Genomic DNA, 22,617 nt, shown 5'->3' with positions numbered 1-22,617 from the left:
TAATGGTAGTAGCAATAACAACAATAATTCCAAAGTGCAACGCCAAAGTATATTTTTTTTTGTTCCGCACATTGAAAATTAGCAGCATTAAATGATAGCCTAAACACTGATGAAAGATCAATTTGGACTGTTCATCATGTGACTTTCCTATTAAAGTGAAGACTGAGCCAAGCTGGGAGGAGCCAAAAAATTAAGTAAAAGCTGGCAGTGGTGCCAGTGATGGTTACTATGGTGATGGAAAAGGGAAATATAACCCCCATTTTCAAGAAGGGGAAAATGGATGACCCGGGGAATTACAGACCAGTCAGTCTCACCTCTGTGCCTGGCAAAATCTTGGAGCAGATTCTCCTGGAAGGCATGCTAAGGCACATGAAAAAAACAAGGTGCTTGGTGACAGCCAGCATGGCTTCACTAAGGGGAAATCCTGCCTGACCAAGTTGGTGGCCTTCTATGATGGGGCTACAGAACTGATGGACAGGGGTAGAGCAGTTGATGTCATCTACCTGGACTTGTGTAAAGCGTTCGACACTGTCCCACACAACATCCTTGTCTCTAAATTGGAGAGACATCAATTTGATGGATAGAACACTTGGTGGATAAAGAACTGGCTGGATGGCTGCACACAAAGAGTTGTGGTCAATGGCTCAGTGTCCAGCTGGAGACCAGTAACGAGTGGTGTCCCTCAGGGATCAGTGTTGGGACCAGTCTTGTTCAACACCTTCGGTGCTGACATGGACAGTGGGATTGAGTGCGCCCTCAGCAAGTTTGCCGATGACACCAAGCTGTGTGGTTTGGTTGATACCCTGGAGGGAAGGAATGCCATCCAGAGGGACCTTGACACACTTGTGAGGTGGGCTGATGCCAACCTCATGAGGTTTAACCATGACAAGTGCAAGGTCCTACACCTGGGTGGGAGCAATCCCAGGCACAGCTACAGGTTGAGCAGAGAAGAGATTCAGAGCAGCCCTGTGGAGAAGGACTTGGGGGTGTTGGTTGATGAGAAAATGAACATGAGCCGGCTTCAGTGTGCGCTTGCAGCCCAGAAAGCCAACCATATCCTGGGCTGCATCAAAAGGAGCGTGACCAGCAGGTCGAAGGAGGTGATCCTGCCCCTCTACTCTGTTGTCGTGAGAGCTCACTTGGAGTATTGTGTGCAGTTCTGGTGTCCTCAACGTTAAAAGGACATGGAACTGTTGGAACAAGTCCAGAGAAGGGCCATGAGGATGATCAGGGGACTGGAGCACCTCCCGTATGAAGATAGGCTGAGGAAGTTGGGGCTGTTCAGCCAGGAGGAGAGAAGGCTGTGTGGAGACCTCATAGCAGCCTTCCAGTATCTGAAGGGGGCCTATAGGGATGCTGGGGATGGACTCTTCATTAGGACTGTAGTGACAGGACAAGGGGTAACGGGTTAAAACTCAAACAGGGGAAGTTTAGGTTGGATATAAAAAGGAAATTCTTTCCTGTTAGGGTGGTGATGCACTGGAATAGGTTGCCCAGGGAAGTTGTGAATGCTCCATCCCTGGCAGTGTTCAAGGCCAGGCTGGACGAGGCCTTGGGTGACATGATTTAGCGTAAGGTGTCCCTGCCCATGGCAGGGGGGTTGGAACTGGATGATTTTAAGGTCCTTTCCAACCCTAACGATTCTATGACTCTATAAGAGATAGGAAGGAACTGGGACCTTCTAGTTCTATCTTCCAAGGTACTTTAACATGTTATGTATTGGTCCTACCTGCTGGAGGTAATTATATACAATAGAGCTACATACACTACATATTCTAGGAGAGAAATATGATTTAAGGCAGTAGGCCTAGTATTTTTAACTTTTTACTTTAAGAATGTAACAATTTTTCGGGCCAATATGTCAGTCTATTTCTTTGACATCTACCTCTGTAGTTTCAAGGGACAACTTAAATGAAAGGCAGTAGCTGAAACTACTTCTATTCTTAGTATTTAGAAATGCTGAGTATGTGATGCCCTGATTACACAGAATTCACTTCAGTTTAATTTATTACAGTGGCATAATCATATTGACAGGACAATTCTTTATAGCTTGTGGCAATTCTATCCTTTATAAAGTATTCAAAGATACTACTAGTTTAAAAATATTTTAATGATTTATGTGTTTATGTTAAACCTTGCAAAAAACTACATTAGCATGCCCTGTGTTCAGGTAGGTGCATCCTCAACTGCAATTATGTGGCACAACAATGACATCCAGTGGTTACAAGGATAATCTTAGCTATGTTTTCTCTAGGGATGCCAGTTTAATGCAACTGGAACTCAGCCTGTTCCCAGGAAAAGGCAGACAATTTTAACCAACTTTCAGCATAACAAATATAGAAATAAAGACACCTGTTTGTCATCAAAATTAACCTGTAAATAAATCTTTAATGATTCCAGCAGCTGATGTGTAATGTTTCAAGCAACAAGGAAAGAGGCAAAAAACAGGTAAAAACTCTGTGCTGTTCTTTTCTGTATTTCTCGATATTCAGTTCAGGCCTTCAAAGTCTTCGGAACAAACCTATTGACAACTTACTGACAGGATGGTACCTGCTCCCAAACCCTGTAGCAGACATTAATAGCATCCCCGTTATATTTTTATCATTATAATTTTCTGATTAGACAAGTTTTCTAACAATCAAACACTTAAAAACCTATTGGCTTTACTACTTCTGACATTACTCTGACCTGTTTTGGCATCTTTCCACTCTTCGGATAGAAAGGTTTTTGACTGGATAGTGTATTTAGAAATTGGGCTATGATTGTCTGTTCCACGACTCCAGGTAAGTGCTACAGCAGTGTCTCTGATTTCTTCTACTCTTATACCTCCGGGAGGGCCTGGAGGGCCTGAAATAAAAAACAATGGCAGTCAGTTCAATTAACAAATTAAATATTCTGAAAATGAACATTCATTATATTTGATACTTTTACTTCTAAGATACAAGGCTTTTGAGACTCTCTACTTAAGAACAGGTTGAAAAAAATATATACATTTTAATACTTTACAGAGTCATTCAGAGATAAATGCTCTTGCATCTAACAAATATCAAATGAAACTTCCATGACTGGCCTAAGTAGTAGAATTTCATGCCAAAATGTGGAATCCACCACACTCACTGAACTAAAAGCAATCTTGCGAACTACATGGGTGAAATCAAACAACCACTGTGCTCCAGAATCACCGCACAAAGACCATGGAACAGAAGCACCAAAGGAAAACATTTTCCACAAAGTAGCCATTCCACATCTGCCCTTTCAGTCTTGATCATCAAGAAGGACCTGTAAAATAATTTCTAAAGAGTATTTATTTTTCTTCAAAAGACAGATACTTGCAAAGATTAATTTCAAATTTCATGGCTCTAGTGAATATAAAAAGTCATGAACTAAATACCGGTGTTGGCCTGATAGCACATTACTATGCCCCCAGCACCCAGCTAAATCATTATAGGTAGAAGTTGCTTGTCTTAAACTAGCTCACAGTCTCATCTCTATGCTTTTCAAGTATCAAACAGTATTTTGGTTTAAACTGCCTACTTAAAATAGATATGTTAACATAACAGCAATTATTCTCAATCCATACTTTGCTTTAAGTTTGCTTGTTGTACTTCAGATCTGGAGAGATTTGCCTCTGTTCTCAAAAGTTGCCTGTTTATTCCAGGTGTATCACTAAACCTAATAAATGTCATTACATCTCTTCACCAAAGCTCGTCTGTTTTATTTCTGAACAATAATGACAGAGAAAAACTGCTGAAGTGAATGCTTGCATTTTTCTTGGTGCATTTTTTAAATGTTAAAGATTTCCTTCTGATTGATTACTACTGCTCCCACTCCTCTGTTTTGTGTGGGTAACACTTTCATTGTGCTGTGACTTGGTCCCCCAAAGAGCGGCTAAAATATGTAGATCAAAAGGAACAGGTGATTATTTTCATGGACTAGAAAGCTAAGAAGAGAGTGATGCAGGTGCATACATCTGTGAGTATAGGAATCTTTGTCTGCAAAGACACCACAATGTTCAGCAAATTGTACTAAAACCCCTCAAACTTACAGTATTTCTGTAACCCAAAGCTTAGTACCTACTAATAAGCTTGGCCTATAGATATTTTCAGATCATTCTTTTAACGTTAACTCTTCTGGTTTTGTTATTATGCTTCTGTTTTATACGGTACACAGTTATGTGATATATATCAAGTGTTGTGTAAAAGCAGAGGCAATGCATTAGAACTATTGAGAAGTATTTTCTGATTCCACATTCAGAGATTATAATAAGCCAACAAGATTCAGGTAATTATCCAACAATCTGATTGAACTGGTCCCAGCACATATTTAAAAACCAAACAATAACAGGATATATTTCTCTGCAGTACTTACAGAGAGACCACAGAAAACCAAAACAAAAACAACTCAACAAAAAGAATGGAATGAGATTTTTACATCAGATCTAAACACGAAGTGTGACAAACTTATCTTCAGCTCTCGAGCTCTTTATTTTCTCTATAAATCTGAGCAAAAGGAATAAAATAAAACTAACTGAATTAAAAAAAAAAACAACCCATACTACCATATATTGTTGTTCCTTGCATTCAACTTATTTATCCTTATAACGACCAAGTGATTCCATTCTTGACTCCAAAAGTATTGAAATTTAGACTGGTTATGTAAAGAATATATATGCCATTAGTTTAAAAAAAAAAAAAAAAAAGACCATGGACACATAATCTGTTTGGATATAGCTTATGACTTCGACATTCAAATTCCTGATTGTTTTTTCTAAGATCCAAGAAGAGTTCCCATTTAGTATCCTTGGAAAAATACACTTCAGTTGACTACTGGATTGCTCATAACCAATTTCTATTAAAATTCAAATACTGGCATTAAAAACTAATCTACTAATTAGCTGTCCTTGGACCTCCCTTTCAAGGCAAGGACTACATGCATCTACATTTTATGCATGTACTACTACATAATACATGCAATGGGAAACTGCCTCTTACTCTTCACTGACGCACAAAGTAGAAGTTGTTGCAAAAAGCTGATTTTTAAGATGAGGGTCTTTAGTCAACTCCTCCCTGGTAATGTGTCTACTTGCTAGCCCAGGTCTTAGGTAGGTATGGCCTGACAGACATGCTCTCCTGCAAGATTGTTCATTTCAAAAGCCCTCAAGATGGAAGATATGAAAAGGTTTATCAGTGCCAGGACCTTTTTTCCTCCTTTTTTAGGAGTTACCTCTTACAGCTTCCCACCTCACTATCAAAGTTTCTGAAAATGGCACGTGTCAGGAAACACTAAGGGCCAGATGTTCCCTCAGGAAAAATGATTCAGGACCCATGAGTAATGCAAGGATTGGTAGTTCCTTCAACAGTGGGGCGCAGTCCTGCAGGATCTGAATACAGTGAGCAGGGCTGGGTGTTGATATGGCAGTGCTTGGTACTGCAAGCAATGAATCACGTGCATTCAGGTGACAAACTAATGCATATACCCAAGCCGTCCATCCAGGAGGCAAGCTACCTACTACATAGGTCTGAAGCCCAACCAGGAAGCATGTCAGAGACAGAGCTGGAAGCAGGTATGTCTGTAACATAGCTCCAGCCAGGGCAAAAGGTCCAGAGCTCAGCTTAAGAGGGCTCATGGGCCTATGGGTAGCTGTGTGGATGGGTGTCCTGGTGAGGCTGGTCATAGTCATTAAGGCTGGGTGGGGAACTTAGGGGTCTGAGAGTCTTCAGTGTACTAATATCACTAGCAAGTCTCCTGGACACAAGAGCAATGTTAATACTCCAAGGTCACACAAATAGTTTTGTGTCAAAGTATCATCATGTGCCTGCGTGAACATTGGTCATCCTTTACTACTTCATTGAGAAGATGCTCTATGTTTTCATATTCTGCTGTTGCTTCTTCCTACAAATGCAGTGAAACTATAATGTCAACTTTTGTCATATTTCATCAGATATTTAAGTTTGCCTTGTAAGGCGCCGAGTCTTCCACTGACAAAAATCGTAGTGAGAATTACTCAGCACTAAGCAGAACAGTGTTCATTGTATTAAAATCCAAATGTTGAGCATAAAATGAATGCTAATTTCTTCAAACAATCTCAGAACTATGATTCTAATTATAATTACCAGGTTGGAGGAAGAATCAGAAGCTTGGTAACATTTCATCTCATCTCTCTTTTTATTTTTGAAATGAATTGCTTACATAATACTAAGGCGCATGAACAGGCCTTTCTCTTTCTCTTTGTAGATGCATTCCCAGTTTCACCACTTCCATATTTGCTTTGACATTTCATCCAAAACTGATGACATTTCACTGTCTGTTAAGACCCAGCAAAAATGAAATACAGAAAATCCACAGCATCCTCAGATAACAGATTCAGAATCAAGGCACAAGCTACATTTGTGTCTTGATTCTGCTATACAGCTCTTTAGTATTATCAAAACATGGGGCAAAACATGACAACAACATGGCTCCAAGTACGTCTGCTTTGAATTGTCAGCATTAGAGTGCATTAGCGCTTCAGAACCTGTTATACCTTTAGGCACAAAACAGAGTAAAATACCCAAAGGACATGAATTAACTCATGCTATTGAAACCACAAATCATAACAGATGCGTAGGACATACCCTATGTACAAGCACAGTGTTTTGAGACCACATTAGCACTTAACAAATGTGAACTAGTTAATAATGGAGTGGTAACCTTAACCCCAAATGTCCTGGTTTCTCTCATTTCAAAACTAGGAATCCTTTTAATGTAGGTCTACCATTATACACAATAATTTAATCTGTAAAGCTTTATGGGAAAAAAAGAAGTGACTTCTTAAAGATATTATACAGTGGATACATTGAAATGATACTTAAAATAATTTTCTAATAATGAAGACCAAATTAAACTGTCAAAAAATTACTGTAACATAAGGGAAATATTAATAATAAAAAATATTTATTGCTTTTCAGGAAAACATGTGTTCAGTTGGACCTCTAAACATCTGGAACAGAATCAGTGCCCAGAGTGGACTTTAAGGATTTTGCATGTTCATTCACTCCCCATTTTAATTTCTCATTTTATGGTGACAAACAACATATTCTAAACAACCAGAAACACTGCTTGTCCAGGTGAAAACCAGACACGTTTCTGTATTACCTGCAGAACCTTACCTCTTACCACAAGGTCAGCTGAAGCTGAGGAGTTGTCCACAATGGTCTGAGCAGTGCATGTGTACCTCCCTGCATGCCGCAGCTGAACATTTTTAATGAGCAGCTCACCATTGGATTTAATCTGTCACAAAAAAAGCACTTCGTGAAGCTGATAAACATTCCTGTACACCAATGTGATACCTGTCTACACATTCCTCCCAGCTGATAATACAGTGGTTGCTATTTCCAAAAAGCAAGTGCTTACCTGGAGAACAGATCACCCTCAAAGATACATCTGATTTATACAACAGCTATTGAAATTACCCTGTGTTTCCCGAGGAGATGTGCTCTTTACTGAACATGACAAAACCCAGGCGTCTTAGTAAATGTTTTTTCCCAAGCCATCATCTCCCTTTTTCTTTGCGAAGCCCATATCTGAACATTAAATTTAGTTAAAATTTTTTTTCATAAAGAGCAGCCAGATAAATTTTCTGCACCATTACTTGCCTTTTTATGTATGTTTATACGATAACATCATGGAGTTCTACTAACAGAGCAGGATACTGCTTGGCTCCTCCTTTACAAGCATTAAACCAGTACGAAAGTTTTTATCTCAGAGAGGCTAAAATCACAGCCTAAATAAACATGCACCAGAGATACTAAAATGCAGCAACTGTGAACAAACGATGTCACATCTCCTTAGAGGAAAGACCATCCCTGCTGGTAATGTACAGGTTGATGACAGCAACTGTAGCCCCCGTGTTGGGAGGGTGGGCTGCAGGGGCTCTGGGCCAGCACTGAGACAGCATAGTCCAGGGTGGCCCCTTCCTTCGGTGACCTGGGATGGGTGCACACAGACAGCACTGAAGTTAAGCCTCAGGGAGGGCCGATCCCCTGCTGCGGAGCTGCTGTGGAGCTGAAATGCTTCCTTGCAGGGCCCATCAGAGTTACAGCTCCCATCATGGCACACCCAATCCTGACCTGCTGAGTGGACAGCTAACCTTGCTGGTGAGGCCCCTGCTTTTTCCCTGGTTCAGCTCTCCCTGCTGCCTGGCAAACGGCAGCAAGACCTTCAGGGAAGAAATCTACTATTCAGTTAGGCTCATACACTCATCATCATCACCATCACAGACCCTAATTCTTCCTCAACACTCTTCAATAATGCTGAACTACTAGGAAAATATATAGCTGTGTTTGCAGATGGTGCACTATCTGCTGCTACCTGTGGTTGTACAGATAAGCAAACTGAATATTTCTGTCCTATGACACTTCTGTGAACCCACTGATTAACTAGGTATGCACCTGTAAAACAAGGAGTAGAGCAGAGAGCATTACATATGCCACAGCTATTCTCAATGAAAACCACATTTTATATTAAGACATTTATAAAAATGTTTAAAAATAATGCACTTGAAATATTTTGCTTACCTACCCTGGATTTTATTGCAGAAAAATACTTTCATATAAGTCAAAATGCTACAAAAGATTAACAGCTGGATGTATACCTCACTATACCAAAAGGGGCAACATTCAGATTCCCTAATTCACTGCACATTGTTCAGAAATATAATTAAGAAAAACCCAAACAACCCAAACACTGAGAAACCTTCACAGGAACAAAAGGAGTTCAGATGCAAAATGGTACGTAAAATGGAAATTGACAAGTATCTAGGTGTAAGAACTAGTGTTACCATGAAAGTTTCTAGGTAACAACAAAGACCTTCAATACAATCTCAAATATTGTGGGCTGAAATTAGTGTCTCTGCATTTAGACATTATGAAGAAATAAAATAAAGCTATGCCATACAGTTTATGTACCCTGATTGGAAGCGGGGAGGGGTGGTGGGGAAGTAAGGTTATATCTGTCCAAATGTTCTGAAACTAGAATGCCAGTTGAGACTCTCTATTTAGGGGAGATGAAAATAACCAGATAAAACTATACTTTTCCTTTCCAAACTCCAGCAAGAATTTTGGATGCCAGCTTCAAATTCTGCTGGCATAAAATTTCATCACAAAACGAAATATGTTAACACTAATTTTTACTTTTTTTTTAATCCAACATAAGAATCCATATCTTTAAGAAATTCCTGAGGTAAACCGGTGATTGGATAAAAGGAGAATCAAGCACATGTGAAATAAAATATGTAATTCTGGCCAGCAATACTTCAGGCAATTGCCTTAATAGGGTCAGAGAGAAATGCAGGTTACACTGTACCTTTTCAATTTTTGAGTGACACAAGCGTAGTTAGCAATGATCAGATTAGTTGGATCAGTGAACAATCCAATATTCTTGATATATTTCTGAACATTTTTCTATTAGCTATTATTAAACTATGCCCATGTGTCTATAGAGCTATATATATATATTCACACTTCACACTCAAGACTAGTATGTCAGGGCTTTTATCTAATTTGCCAAAGTGCAGGCAGGATGCAGAGATGAGGTGAGTCTGGGGCAGTGGCATTTCTGTGCAGGTGTCCCTCAGTTTATTCATGGAACCTCAGGGGGACTGCCTTCAAGGATAGCATCCTTTGAAAACCTGTAGGGATTACTGCATAAGGGAGCACTGACTGGCTGCCTCACTAACCACATACAAGCCTTTTTTCTCGACTGTGCTTCCTTTTGCTGTCAATGGCTTTCAGGAAGAAAAATCAGTGGGAGTGTCAGTACTTCTACAGGAGCAGAGAGGATGTCTACCTGCTCATCTGCCCTCAGAAAAATTATGATAAAGAAACCACAGTAGTTGAAACTCCTTGAGTTTTCAGTTCCTGCGGGGGGGGGGGGGGTGGGGGGGGTGGTGGTGTATTTGTGTTTGGGTTTTTAGGTTTTGGTTTTAATAAAAGAGACGAAGAGCTTTCTGTCTGTGAGACCTCACCTGGAGTATTGTGTGCAGTTCTGGTGTCCTCAACATAAGAAGGACATGGAACTGTTGGAACAAGTCCAGAGAAGGGCCACGAGGATGATCAGGGGACTGGAGCACCTCCTGTATGAAGACAGGCTGAGAAAGTTGGGGCTGTTCAGCCTGCAGAAGAGAAGGCTGCGTGGAGACCTCATAGCAGCCTTCCAGTATCTGAAGAGGGCCTATAGGGATGCTGGGGAGGGACTCTTCATTAGGGACTGTAGTGACAGGGCAAGGGGTAATGGGTTAAAACTTCAACAGGGGAAGTTTAGATTGGATATAAGGAAGAAGTTCTTTACTGTAAGGGTGGTGAGGCACTGGAATGGGTTGCCCAGGGAAGTTGTGAATGCTCCATCCCTGGCGATGTTAAAGGCCAAGTTGGACAAAGCCTTGTGTGGCATGGTTTAATGTGAGGTGTCTATGCCCATAGCAGGGGGGTTGGAACTAGATGATCTTAAGGTCCTTTCCAACCCTAACTATTCTATGATTCTATGATTCTATTTGACTGCTCTATAAAGCTTTAGTTCATTAACAGTAAATGTCATCCTAGAAAGAACACACTGCCTGTGAATCTCTGATCATTGCTTGCACTTTCATCTGCAAATAAATGTAAGCAAACGCTGGGTAAAGCAATAGGGTTTAGAAAAACTACATAAACTTAGAATTCTCATAATCATATTATTAATTCAATACAAATGGTTACAATTTTTTAATAGGCTTAGGACTTATTAATCCCTATGTTAGCACTCTAATTAAAATACTTTATTATATTATTAATGATGAGCTCATATACTTGCTCTAACATTCATTTCCTTATGGGAAGTTGGTCTTGAAAATCTAAATGCTGCAAAACAGATGGGAAAACGTAGCATAATTTAAAAATCATCAATACACAGATATGGTACTGTATCTTCTTGGTTAAGAAGCTCTCCTGGAGTAAGGTTTTATGCAGTTGGTGATGAAGCTTTCCATAATTCAGAAGAAGCCTAAGCTCTTGGTGGTAAAAGAAGAGCTTACAAAGCAAATAAAGAGCATGGGCATCAGCAAGTTCTGTCCACAAATTAGATATGAATGCACTGTATGTTTTCATTCAAAAACCTCAGCTTGGCTAAGTTTAAAAATGCCTTCCTTAACTCAGAGAAAACTGAATCACAGGCTGGAAATAGTGATAGCAATACTCAGGGATGTTCCAAGGGTATCTGTGGTACACCACGCAGTTATTTACCAAGTTTCAAGCAAAGACTTTCATCATATGAGCCCTATATTTATGCTTTAATAGTGATGTCAAAAATAGAATTGTAAGACCTATTTCTGAGATTCATTGTTCTCTTTTGACTATCACCTTTGCCAGTGCACTAAATTACTGAAAACCATCAGAATATGCCCCTGTGTGATCAAAAATAATTTACATGAATCCAGACTTCTGACTAAAAGCAGTATCCACACCTTTTGGATAACAATAGCAACAATAAAGGAACTCATGTCAATATGAAGCTAACAAGCTCTTTATAATAATGAAATTAACTTGGCAGAAATAGAAGAACCTGGTAAGCAGAGATAGTCTTTTTTTTTTTAAATTCAGGTTTGAAAATTAATTTCTGAGCTTCAGAGATGTTTAATACACAATAGAGGTAAGATCATAAGAGAATCGATAAGAAGTAATGTGGAAGAGATGGGATTCTTGGTGATGAGACCAGCTTATTCAAAGCTAGCAATAACTTAAAACATCTTTTTCTATTACCTGTACCTAAAAATCGTTTAAGTCTTTGCTGAGTTCATGTGAGTTGCTTGTTCTTGCCAGTAGAGGATGTGTTATGTGGTAGAACCAACTGGAAGAGATAACCCAATAGCTGTTGACAAATGGTAATGTAAATGTAATTAGAGCTGTTTTCTTGATATTGACATCAGAGATGACATGGTGACAACACCACCAGTACAGCTCTATTGTCTCAATCTTATTCACAGGAGAGCTTACCTTACTATTTTATAAACACAGCTGGCATAAAAGTTATGGGTAAATAAAAAACCCAGCAGGATAACGATGACACAGTCCTTGCCACTGAAGAATCTCTTCCTTCAGTGAACTATATTTATATGTAAAGGAAGTACAGTGCTAATTCTACCCCTGAAATGCGGACTGGGAAATGTTTCCAACAAACATATTATTCTTCTCCATTCAGCATACCACTGAGAATGCCTGAGGATACTGTGCTTTGTACCAGCATCCCTGTGGGAATTTGCCCTGCTATTTCCAACAGCAGAAAAGCCTAGTACTTGGTCACTTATACTCATGGTTTACAACTTTACAGCTGATAATAAAAAATCACAATACACTGTAAACTACATTTCTCTGAGTACTGCTCACACCTGATTTTCTCAGCTCCTGTTACCTAACTAGCAATGGTATGCGGACTTGGGAGTTTGCAAAGTTGCACAAGCACATAAATTTACAGTCAACTGATTTTGCAGTGTATTTTTATAATTCTTGCACAAAAGTTGGCATATCTTGATCCTCTACATTTCTTTGTGCTGGAAATAGCACTGGATTAATAACAGATTTCTTCAAAGGCTTCTGTCAGAGCTATCTGTTTGTTGGCTTCACCCTCAGCACTGTGCCTTCTACTTTCCTTCCCCTCCTTGATCTTAACCACTGACTCTAGCCTTCTCATCCCACACTCACTATGTTATTAGCCCCTTGCCTCCAAATTTTACCCAAACCGGGCCAAATATGTGACTTCTAATTCACTCATGTCTGAAGTGTCTTCCTAATACATCAAGGCATTGGAAGCATTATACTGAGACAGTGCTTTTGAAGAGTCTCATTACTCTCATAATTCTCATTAATATGAGAAAATGTGAGCAAACAACAAGTCAATTGTCTCTATGACAAAACTCATCCTCCAGCCTTATTGTATTTTTCCACCAACACTTCCTCTTTCTTTAATTCATATAAAAGAAAGTTATTTGCAATTAGGCAAGTTCCAGAACCATTATATGGCAATTTAATTTAACTTATTAACAATAAAGTGGTGAGAAAAATATCAGGTTTTCAGGTCCACTGATACAGTTTAAGACAACTAATAAGCAGAGCAGCAAACACAGGAATACTGATGGTATGGAAAGCATTTTAAAACGTATGCATGTCTATATGTGACTAAGACTATTAGAACCTACATTTGTACTCTTCCTAAGCTTATGTACAAGTTTCTGACCTGAGCCTGTTAAATTATGGAGGTCCTCTTCCTGACTACCCATACAAATGGACTGGTAGGGCTCAAAAAGTGTAAAAAAAATTCACCCCTTCACATTTTAAAGATAATTTTTTGTAATAAACTTAAAAGAATATACTTAGTTGGATAGTGTATATTTTTTTTTAAATATAAGTCTGCTTTTCAATCTTTAAATATATATGACAAAAAGCAGATCTATAAATAACAAATGACCGAACATTAGAGTTTTCTAGACTACTTGAAATGCTGTATCTCTACAAGGCTTGAAAGGATGTGTTAATGTTTAGTTCCTCAATTAAAAAATTGGAGGAACAACCACACATAAATCAAAAGCAATCAATTTTAATAGTCAGATTTTGAAGACTCAATTTAACTTTTTGAAAGCTAACCAATTCATACATATATTTTTCATTTTAAATATCACTGTCACAGGAAATAAAAATGGCACTGACAAATGTTCTTTTGATAAATGAGTTTTAGTACTAATGTAATGCAAATTAGTTTTGCCTTCAGCAATGATGGAGATACAAAAGCTTCCATTTAAAGAAAGAAGACTTACGCAGGTATTTACACGAATTTCATTAGCATTCCATTATGTGTATGTGACAACAATATTAGTATTATTTTGAGAACTGAATACTGTGGCTGTATCAATTTTCAGCATGTTGATCTACGCTGTCACATAAATTAATAGTGATATTACCAGGAAGACAGATGAAGATCCCTCATGAGCAGGAAATTACAGCATAGAGAGCACGCACAACAGTAACTCTAATATTCATGATGGAGTAATTTTTTTCTTTTCTGTTTGAGAAGGCTTGGGTAGCAGCTGGGGCTGCTGCTGCCGAATGCACAACAGCTTACGACTTCGCACCCAAGAAAGCCTGAGCAAACCTGCCACCCAGTGACTTGAGCTCAGAACTGCCAGAGAGAAGTGGTAGGCGGGAGAAAATCCCTTTGCTAGCATGTGAAGGAGGAAAACCCTTAATGCAAGATAATACAATACTAAAATATTACAATACTAAATCAATGAAACAGAAATACTGGAAATGTATATTCCTCTTAATTACATCCTACATAAACCTTTTTATTGTATTTGTTGAAGCTGTTTAAAAATTCTGCATTTGTTACTACTTCAGTGCCGAATCCACAAATAACTACAAATAGCAATTCTAGACCTCACATGCAGTCTTACTGTTCCTTCTCTCCTGGCTGAGAAAGACTGAGCTGCCTGTGGAGAAGAAACAGAGATGATCTGTACTTGCTTTGCATTTGAAAGCCCAAAAATAAGGCTTAGGAATGCAAAACAGGAATCTGCCCCTGTTAAAATAACTTCTACCACTAATGATCAAGTGCAAAAGGAACACACCAGATTAAGAAATATGTGTATGAAGACAGAGCTACACAATGACAAATAAATTAATTGATGTTTGGATCTAACCTACTTAACTTTAACTAAGTGAATTAAGAGTTAGTATCTTTTCAGCTACTTCCTCATCCTATGGAGTATCTATCTCTAGAATCTTTTGAAAGAAGAAATCATTCAGCCTGAGATTCAACACCTACATGAAGTAAACCACCTCTTTCTCTCCCTCTGCAGACTATGGAAGGTCTTTAGAGACCAAGTAAGCTTAGCAAAGCTACACTAATTTGGTTTTGAAATAAAGCAGTCCAATAAGGTGTCTAAAATATTGTGGAGTTAATCAGAATTTGGGGCCAGGAGACCTAGGACCACTGGCTAGCTGGAAGATGAAACAGGTGGCCAGGAAACTAAGTATTAAGTCAATCTTCACAGAAAATGACACCTTATACACTTGCTAAGGCCCTTATTTGGCCCATATTTGTTCATTTGAAGTGCTTTGCTAGAAAGTGCTGTAAAATTGGTATTACATTTCAGAATTAATTTCCCCTAAAAGAAAAAATCCAATTTCCTTTTTATTTTCATTATTAAGAGGAAGACCCAAAAGTGTATGTCAATGATATAAAAACTTTTGTTCAACATACGACAGAGAAAGTCCTTTATCTAAGGACAAACTAATGCCATTAGGACAGGAGTCAAACATTTTCAAGAAAGTCTGATGCATTGATTAGTACCAAAGTGCAGATATAAACCTATCAAAAGTGCAGCTTAATAGCCACTTGCAGAAAATGTTTTTAAAGATCCCAGTGTATTAGTGAAGGTCTATAGACTTTGAAATTCCTGAAACAACACAACACTACAAACTGCTTAGCACCCTGCTGCTGAGTTTGGACATAGACTTTGGAGAAATTTATGGCACAAAGTGATTTATGTCTTTAGGTTTCAATGTTTTTCAGCTGATTTTAGTTTACTTCTGCTGGCTTGTCTGACAAGGACTTGTCTCTCACTGAAAGAGTGCAGTGTGACTTCACAGGGATGTTCACAACTCAGCAACAGAGCAGGCTGACTGCTCAAAGGACTGGATTGCTCCAAACCAGTCTAAGACAGTTCTGCTTGAAACATCTCACAAACAGATAAACAGATATTGAAAAACAGAGAGAAAGAATCTCCATGGAAAATTAAAGAATATTTCCAGCCTATGAGAAATACTCTGCAGGAGGCACCGTTACATGGTACATCATTTTGAACACAGAGCTGAAACTGAATATGATCCCTGGTGATCCCAGACACTACAGGTACCATTAGCAATATTTTCTCTCCACCTTCACAGTTCCTCTTGGTAGCACACACTCCAAAAGTATCTATATTGAGGATTTTTGTATCATTTAAACCCAGAATAACAGAATAAGTACATATATATGTGGGTAACCACTCTGAGGTTGTTGTTGAATATTAGATAAGTCAGCTTTTGAGTAGACATAACGAGAAGGGTTTTCTAATCAAGGTAGTAATTTTGAATAATCCTGATAGACGACTGTAAAGAGATAGCCACACATGCAAGCATGAAAGACTTATGATTCCTCTTTCTATATGCCAAAATTATTGTTTTTGTATTAACTTGTTTAGCCTTCACACTAACTCTTCTTTCTCAGTGTTTACAGACCATTTGACTCCTACCCACCATCTGGCCCGGTTTTGTGCCAAATACCAGAAATGTTGATGAGAAAAACATGAGTAAGTAAAAGTGAATGCATATGCACACATTTCCAAGATAATTTGTACCTTGTTTATGATAAGGCTACCAACTTACCAGTTTTATTCACTGGGATTTAACTGAAGTACCAAAATGCTTATGTTAATTAAGATATCTGATTTCAGGTATCTACCTGCAAGTGTCTACATGTCTGTAAAATGTCTAAACTGTGATTTTATTTCACATTCTTAGCCTAGTGCATCTTTCTAGACCTGGACCAACACAATAGAAAAAGTAAAACAGAAAAGACTGCTATTCACAATAAAAAAAAACCCTAGTATTTTACATATTAGATAAGGATCTATAGTATCTTACCATGACATTCCTTTCATAATGTTCGTGCTCTTTCTCAAAATCTATTACAAAGCCATTTAGAGACCAAATAAATGTCAGGTCTAATGTGGGATCATGGGATGCAATGCATTGCATGGTAGCATTCTCTCCAACGGTGACATCAACATTCAATGGAGCTAAAGTAATCCTTGTAGCTTCTGTGAAGTTAACAGCAAACACGGAAAATTCCAATAAATAAATGTTTATCCAAATGCAAGCTCAGCTCCATAATTGTTTGATTATATATAGAACTTCTCCCTCAAAGTCTGCTTTACATGTTATTCACGCAGCCACATTTCGAAGGACCAAAATAAAGAGAACAGAGGAAACCTTTTACAACTGAAATGCCTAACTTCTGTCCTTTGACACTGGCTGTTTCAGTCTCTGAATCACATTACTGCCTATTTAAAGCTATTTTTACTCATTGACTATCTCAGGTAGAAAGAAGACACATAATGAATCTTATGTGACTTGTGTGGCATTTCTTGTTTTAATAATATTTCTTATGTTTTAAAACCTGTCTAACGAATGGAAAGTTCTACTCAGTTGTCAGGCTGAGTCAGATTTCTACTGGAGTACTGCAGGGATTGAGATCTTAATTTATCTACTGAGAAACAATAGAATGGATGCATAGCAAACTATGCAAATACCTACATGTGGAAAGGAAGAGAAAATAATACAACAAAAGGAAGAAATTTGTGTATCTTCCAGCAATGTTACATACTGATACAGAAAGAAGAAAACAAAAAGGCAGAGATCTCATGACACTTCCTAGAGATCTTGGTGCATTCATCAATCTCCTATGGCAAATTAACAACACTGCTCTGGAAAGGACTCACTGGATCAGTGAGACCTGTTTCTTTTCTTTCAAATCTTATCATAAAGCAAAAAGCCTCAGAGCATCTTCCTTATGCCATGACATAAAACTTTCCCACTAGTATGAGAATGGGAATAGAGTACCAAAACCTGGAAGACAATAGCCAAAAGAAAAAGCTATTGCTACTAGCTAAGACCTAGGTTTGAGCATGATCCAAGGAGCACACTACACTTCATAATATACAGAACAGCAAAAAATCCTCAATAAACCCAATGTTACTTGTCAACCTGCCTTTGAGAGAAACCTTCCCGTTCCCAAGTAATGTAAAACCTGCTTAGTACAGAGGCTATGAGGATGGCACAACTACTGGCTTTTGCAGAATGGAGCATCTCATTGTGCACTGGAGCAAACTCTTAACATCTGATCTTTAAAGTCTTAGCTATAGACACATGCTTAGCATACGCACTGCATTCTAGTGCATTCACCATTTGGTTCTGCCATCAGTGATGTTCTAAATATTTGCATAAAGTATTCTACCAATCCTGTGGCAGTGAACAAACAGCGTGGGGGAAAACCCATCACATTTGCAGTGCCTGTCAGCTTCAGATTTGACTGTTAAAATTCCCATAGTCATGCACAATGTCTGAGAAGTTTTATGTGCCACACAATTCTTGGGAATATCATCTTCAAAGCATTCTTTGTCAACTCTTATCATTGTCCACAATGTGAAAATAAATTTGAAGTATGCCGTCTGACCCCTTCTGTTTCTGCGGTGATGCAAGGGAGATGTCATAATCTTTTGGTTTGTCTTTTTAAACAAATTGGAGCAGAATTCTCCAAAATTTTAAAATTTTGTATGTCTAAGTTTATAAGGTTTATAAACATTTTGTTTAAGTGTTTCACTGTGTGAATTTAGTAAGCAAATGCCTTTAGAAGGTATGATAGAGTTATTAAGGGGCTGGATATTTATTTACATAATCTTTCAAAATAATTAAATGCCTGAGGGCAATATTAAGATGTATAAAGCTGAAAAAGGATGATAAAGAGTAATAGCAATTATTAATCAAATCTGATTAAGCAAAATAAAAGTCTTACAATTAATTTGGTACAATAAATTTGGTATAAATCAACCAGAAAAATGCTTTCATATGATCTGATGATATAGATTAATTCTTACATTAGTACATCAATATCGTGGCATTGAGTTGTCACATCTAGCATGATTTCTGGAACAGACATTAAAAAATGTATTTGATAAATTATTCTTCTACTATGAGTGATTCCTAACAGACATAGCTATTCATGAATGTCATCTTTCCTGTCTGTATTCTACATCTATTTATTTATTTGATATCAGGTTTAAAATATACATTTAAGGATATCAGTACTCCATCAGTAAATACTAATACCCATAAAAGAAGATAATTTAGTGCCCGTAAAAGAAGGGAATTTATTAGTGCAGTCATATGGCCATGTGTCCCTATTGCACCAATTTAAGACATGTTTCTTTAACTGAAATGCTCTCTCAAACTTGCTTACTCTACCAAGAAAAACAGAAAGGAAAAATTAAGGAACATCAGCAAGAGCGCCATTTCTGTCTGAGTCATGGCCCCAGGATCACACCTTAGTCTAAGCGCTAAGCTACCAATTTTAATGAATGCATTAAAATGTGTCAATTTAACGGATGAGATTTAATAATCTCTAATGACAAAATCAACCTTGAAAACTGAGATACTGTCTCAGGACTAGTGCAAACATACTCTGTTTCTACTGAGCAATATGTTTTTAAAGCATCATTATTTAATGAACAACTAAATTAAAAATATATAAAATGGTTTGCAAGTGCTGGAAAAAAATTAGTGATTCTACCCAAAACAAATTAATGCAATTTACAGGTTTACCTGTCATTTCCAGAACACCAGTGCTATTAGCTTTTCCTCGGTTGTTTTCTGCAAAACAAGTGTAGCGACCTTCATCCAGCTTTGTGATATTGATAATTTCCAGGCTCCCGTCATCCCAGATACGTATGCTATTGAAGGTGTAAAAAAATACATCAAGAGAAATTAGGTTTTATATCAGAAAGCAGTACTTTCAGTAGAATAGTAGCAAGTGAAAGAACAAACCACGGATGTCTATTGGAAGCTCACATCTAAATACTGCATTTATAAACACTCTTATTGAAAAAATATTTTATTAGACTGTGGCATGATTAGAGACGTCTGCTGGAGCCAGAGAATGTACTTTCATTTACTTGTAGTCATTCTAATAGTTTTCTTACAGTTTCGTGATGCCATTCAATTCTGAAATGTGAACAGCACCACACAGTTGGATACCCCTCTAGCTATTTGGATCCACATTGGCTGAAATATTCTGGCAGGTTGTTCTCCTAAAATTACACAGTCTCCTGCTCCTGAAGTCTGCAAAAGTGAGAACTAACCTACAGGACAAATACAAACATAAGGCAGCATTTTTAAGACTCACAGTGTCCCCTAACAGTCAATACTAACCGGCTCCCATTTACAAGCAGTTCTGTTCCTTTGCTCCAGGAGAATTTTGGCTTAGGAGCAGCTTTGGGCTTGCATTCAATGATTACACGGCCCCCTTTAGCCGCTAGGATTTTCTTCTTCATAGGGTTCAATTCAAAAGTAGGAGGTGAAGCTGAAAGTGAAAATTAACAAAAGCACTGCTGTTAGTGATTTTTCTGCAAAATACAATGTTTGCAACACGAAGTAAATGACAAAACTATAGAATTGTATGCAAATGTCCATTATTCAGATCAGTAAGAAAAATAGTAATGATAAATGATGTCCTGAGAAATAGATGCTGATCTAAAATAGGAAAAATCATTGTGTAGTTATACGTTGCTTTATGCTAGAGGTTTCTTTCTGTTGACTTCTGGACTTCCATCTAAATTTAACCTAACAAGATCAAAGTCCGCCAAAATCAATAGAAAGTTCCTCCTTTTCAAATGCCTTTTGATCAGTCCTAACAAAATTTAGATTCTTTTTCTGCATAAAGTGGCTCATTCGATCATATTTTCAAACAATAGTTTGTTTCACTTTTCAGTGATTTTACCCCCCCCAGGAACATTAAGATTGTACCCTTCCTCCTCTTTGTAGTTTTCTGTTTGACTGACTCGTCTTAGATGCAGTCTCAGATTTACAAGAGTAATGAGATATGAGTGCAACAGGCACCACTCTTACACACTGAGGTTAGATCTTTGCTTACTCATTTTCTCTTTACTTGTAACCAAATAAAAACCAAAATGCTTTTAATTATTTTGCATCTCATTGAATGGACACAGCTTAAAGAAATAGGGCTATAAGTTCATTAAAGCAGTACAGAGAAAAACTCTGTATTTTTGTGCAGTGGGTTGGGGAAGACAAGGATAGTTTAGCACTTGGAAAAGTCTGAAGGCAAGCATGAGATGGAAAGAACCCAGGGTAACTTCTGCAAGGAAATCTCCTAGGAAAGCTGTATCATACAGCCGTTATGCCTGCTCTAATGACATCAGTAAAAATGTCAGAAATTGTTTTAAGCCTGAGCACTCTGGATGTGAAAGTCTAACTTTCAATAGTATGTTCCTTCGTAAAACAGTGGATTAATGACTACATCCAGCTATCAAATGGAACAGCTATATTGCACACAACCATTGCAGCTGGTCATAGCAGATTGTAGAAAGCAAAAGCAAAAGACAGAGTGAAGAGGCAGAGCTTTAAAGGCTTGGTGACTGACAACAGGGTTTTTAAAAAGCATATTTTACCCACAGAGGAGAGGACATAGACAAGCTAAAAAGAAAATGCTCCTCAAGTTTTGCAAGCTTGAGAAGGTAGTCGGTAATCCTTACGTGTTTCATGTAAGTTCTGTACCATCAGTTCATCTGAGAGGTAACAGCAGCACGCAAACATCAGAAATAATATAGCAAATATTTCCTGCAAATTGGAAACTTGATTCCTCAATTTGTTGTCAAAAACAAGATAGAGAGCTCAAACAAAGCCCCTAGATTGAGCGAGGCTTTTTAGCTTTATCCTCACAGGAATCTGTTACCAAACTATGCCTGCAAATATGACTGCTATCTTACTCAAACCTGAAACAGAAAATAGAGCAAGTAATCCTACTGACCCACAATCTTCAGTTCAGCATTTGCATAAATAATTCCATGTGTGTTTTCTGCTATACATTGGTACATGCCGGCATCGTCAAAGGTCAGACTTTGTATTCTTAGTTCACCTTTCCGGAACTAAAACACAGAATCAATAAAACAACAAGATATTCATATAGACTATGTATGCTGATGAATTTATATGTATTCCACATATCTTCTATTTTATTTTTTTTAGGGACAACATTCAGAAAAGAGTTCCTCACATAACATTAAGACACCAGCGAGATTTTATTTTACCCACGTTACATTTCAGTCTTTATGACAATCTATTCACCTTCTTGTTTTAAAGACAGACTCAGTGTCGATATAGATGGAAAAGTCTTAGCCGAGTGGCACTTGACACACCTACTCTTCAGTCCCTTGTTACCATACTAATGTAAACACTACTGATTCAGAAATAAGAAACAAGAAATGAAATTCATTTTATGCACATAAGCTTTGTTTTTCTACACTCACGGTTCAGTACCTTCTGTTGTATGTACATCATTTTACAACAGTAAAAGGTCAAAGCAAGTCCCAGTGAGGCAGAAGTTTTTCAGACGATTCCTCTGAGAGGTAGCATAAATTATTTTCTATTACATTGTTTTAACACCGAAAGAAAATACTGTAAATCAAAATAAAGTACTTAATCTATTTCTAAACAATTACGTATAAAAGTACAAAAAGTGTGGTGGTGCATTTTGTAAAGTACAAGTAGATGTTTGTTTTTGAAAGATCATGTTAATGAATTCTGTTTTCTTGTCAAAATCAAGCTGAAAAGCTTTAAATCTTGCATATGAGTAAATTGGAGTGCATGGAGTAGTGGAAGATTAAAAGAATACTATTTATCTGAAAAAGATTAAAGGAAATACATATCCTGCACTTTTATTTAAAAAATGTTTAAATCAGATTTTCTGAAAATTTTTATTTTTTGCTAAGTGAAACACCAAATT

General features: G+C 37.7%; 1 protein-coding gene across 1 annotated transcript in view; it reads right to left on the bottom strand.

Annotated features, from left to right (window-relative positions):
- The window catches only part of CNTN1 (contactin 1), a 239,818-nt gene that overhangs the window by 37,978 nt on the left and 179,223 nt on the right, over positions 1-22,617 (bottom strand). Inside the window, exons 12-17 of the mRNA XM_061467767.1 lie at positions 21,643-21,760; positions 20,028-20,178; positions 19,422-19,549; positions 16,686-16,861; positions 7,149-7,269; positions 2,689-2,847 (exon numbers count right to left, since the gene is read on the bottom strand). Coding sequence (XP_061323751.1) covers positions 2,689-2,847; positions 7,149-7,269; positions 16,686-16,861; positions 19,422-19,549; positions 20,028-20,178; positions 21,643-21,760 — 853 coding nt within the window. The remainder of the gene's footprint in view (positions 1-2,688; positions 2,848-7,148; positions 7,270-16,685; positions 16,862-19,421; positions 19,550-20,027; positions 20,179-21,642; positions 21,761-22,617) is intronic.

The sequence above is a fragment of the Pezoporus flaviventris genome, unplaced genomic scaffold (genome assembly GCF_033815535.1).
Source record: "Pezoporus flaviventris isolate CSIRO_AGI_PZ_B2104156 unplaced genomic scaffold, CSIRO_AGI_Pfla_v1 ptg000045l, whole genome shotgun sequence".
Lineage (NCBI taxonomy): Eukaryota > Metazoa > Chordata > Aves > Psittaciformes > Psittacidae > Pezoporus > Pezoporus flaviventris.
This window is presented reverse-complemented; position numbering and strand designations above follow the sequence as displayed.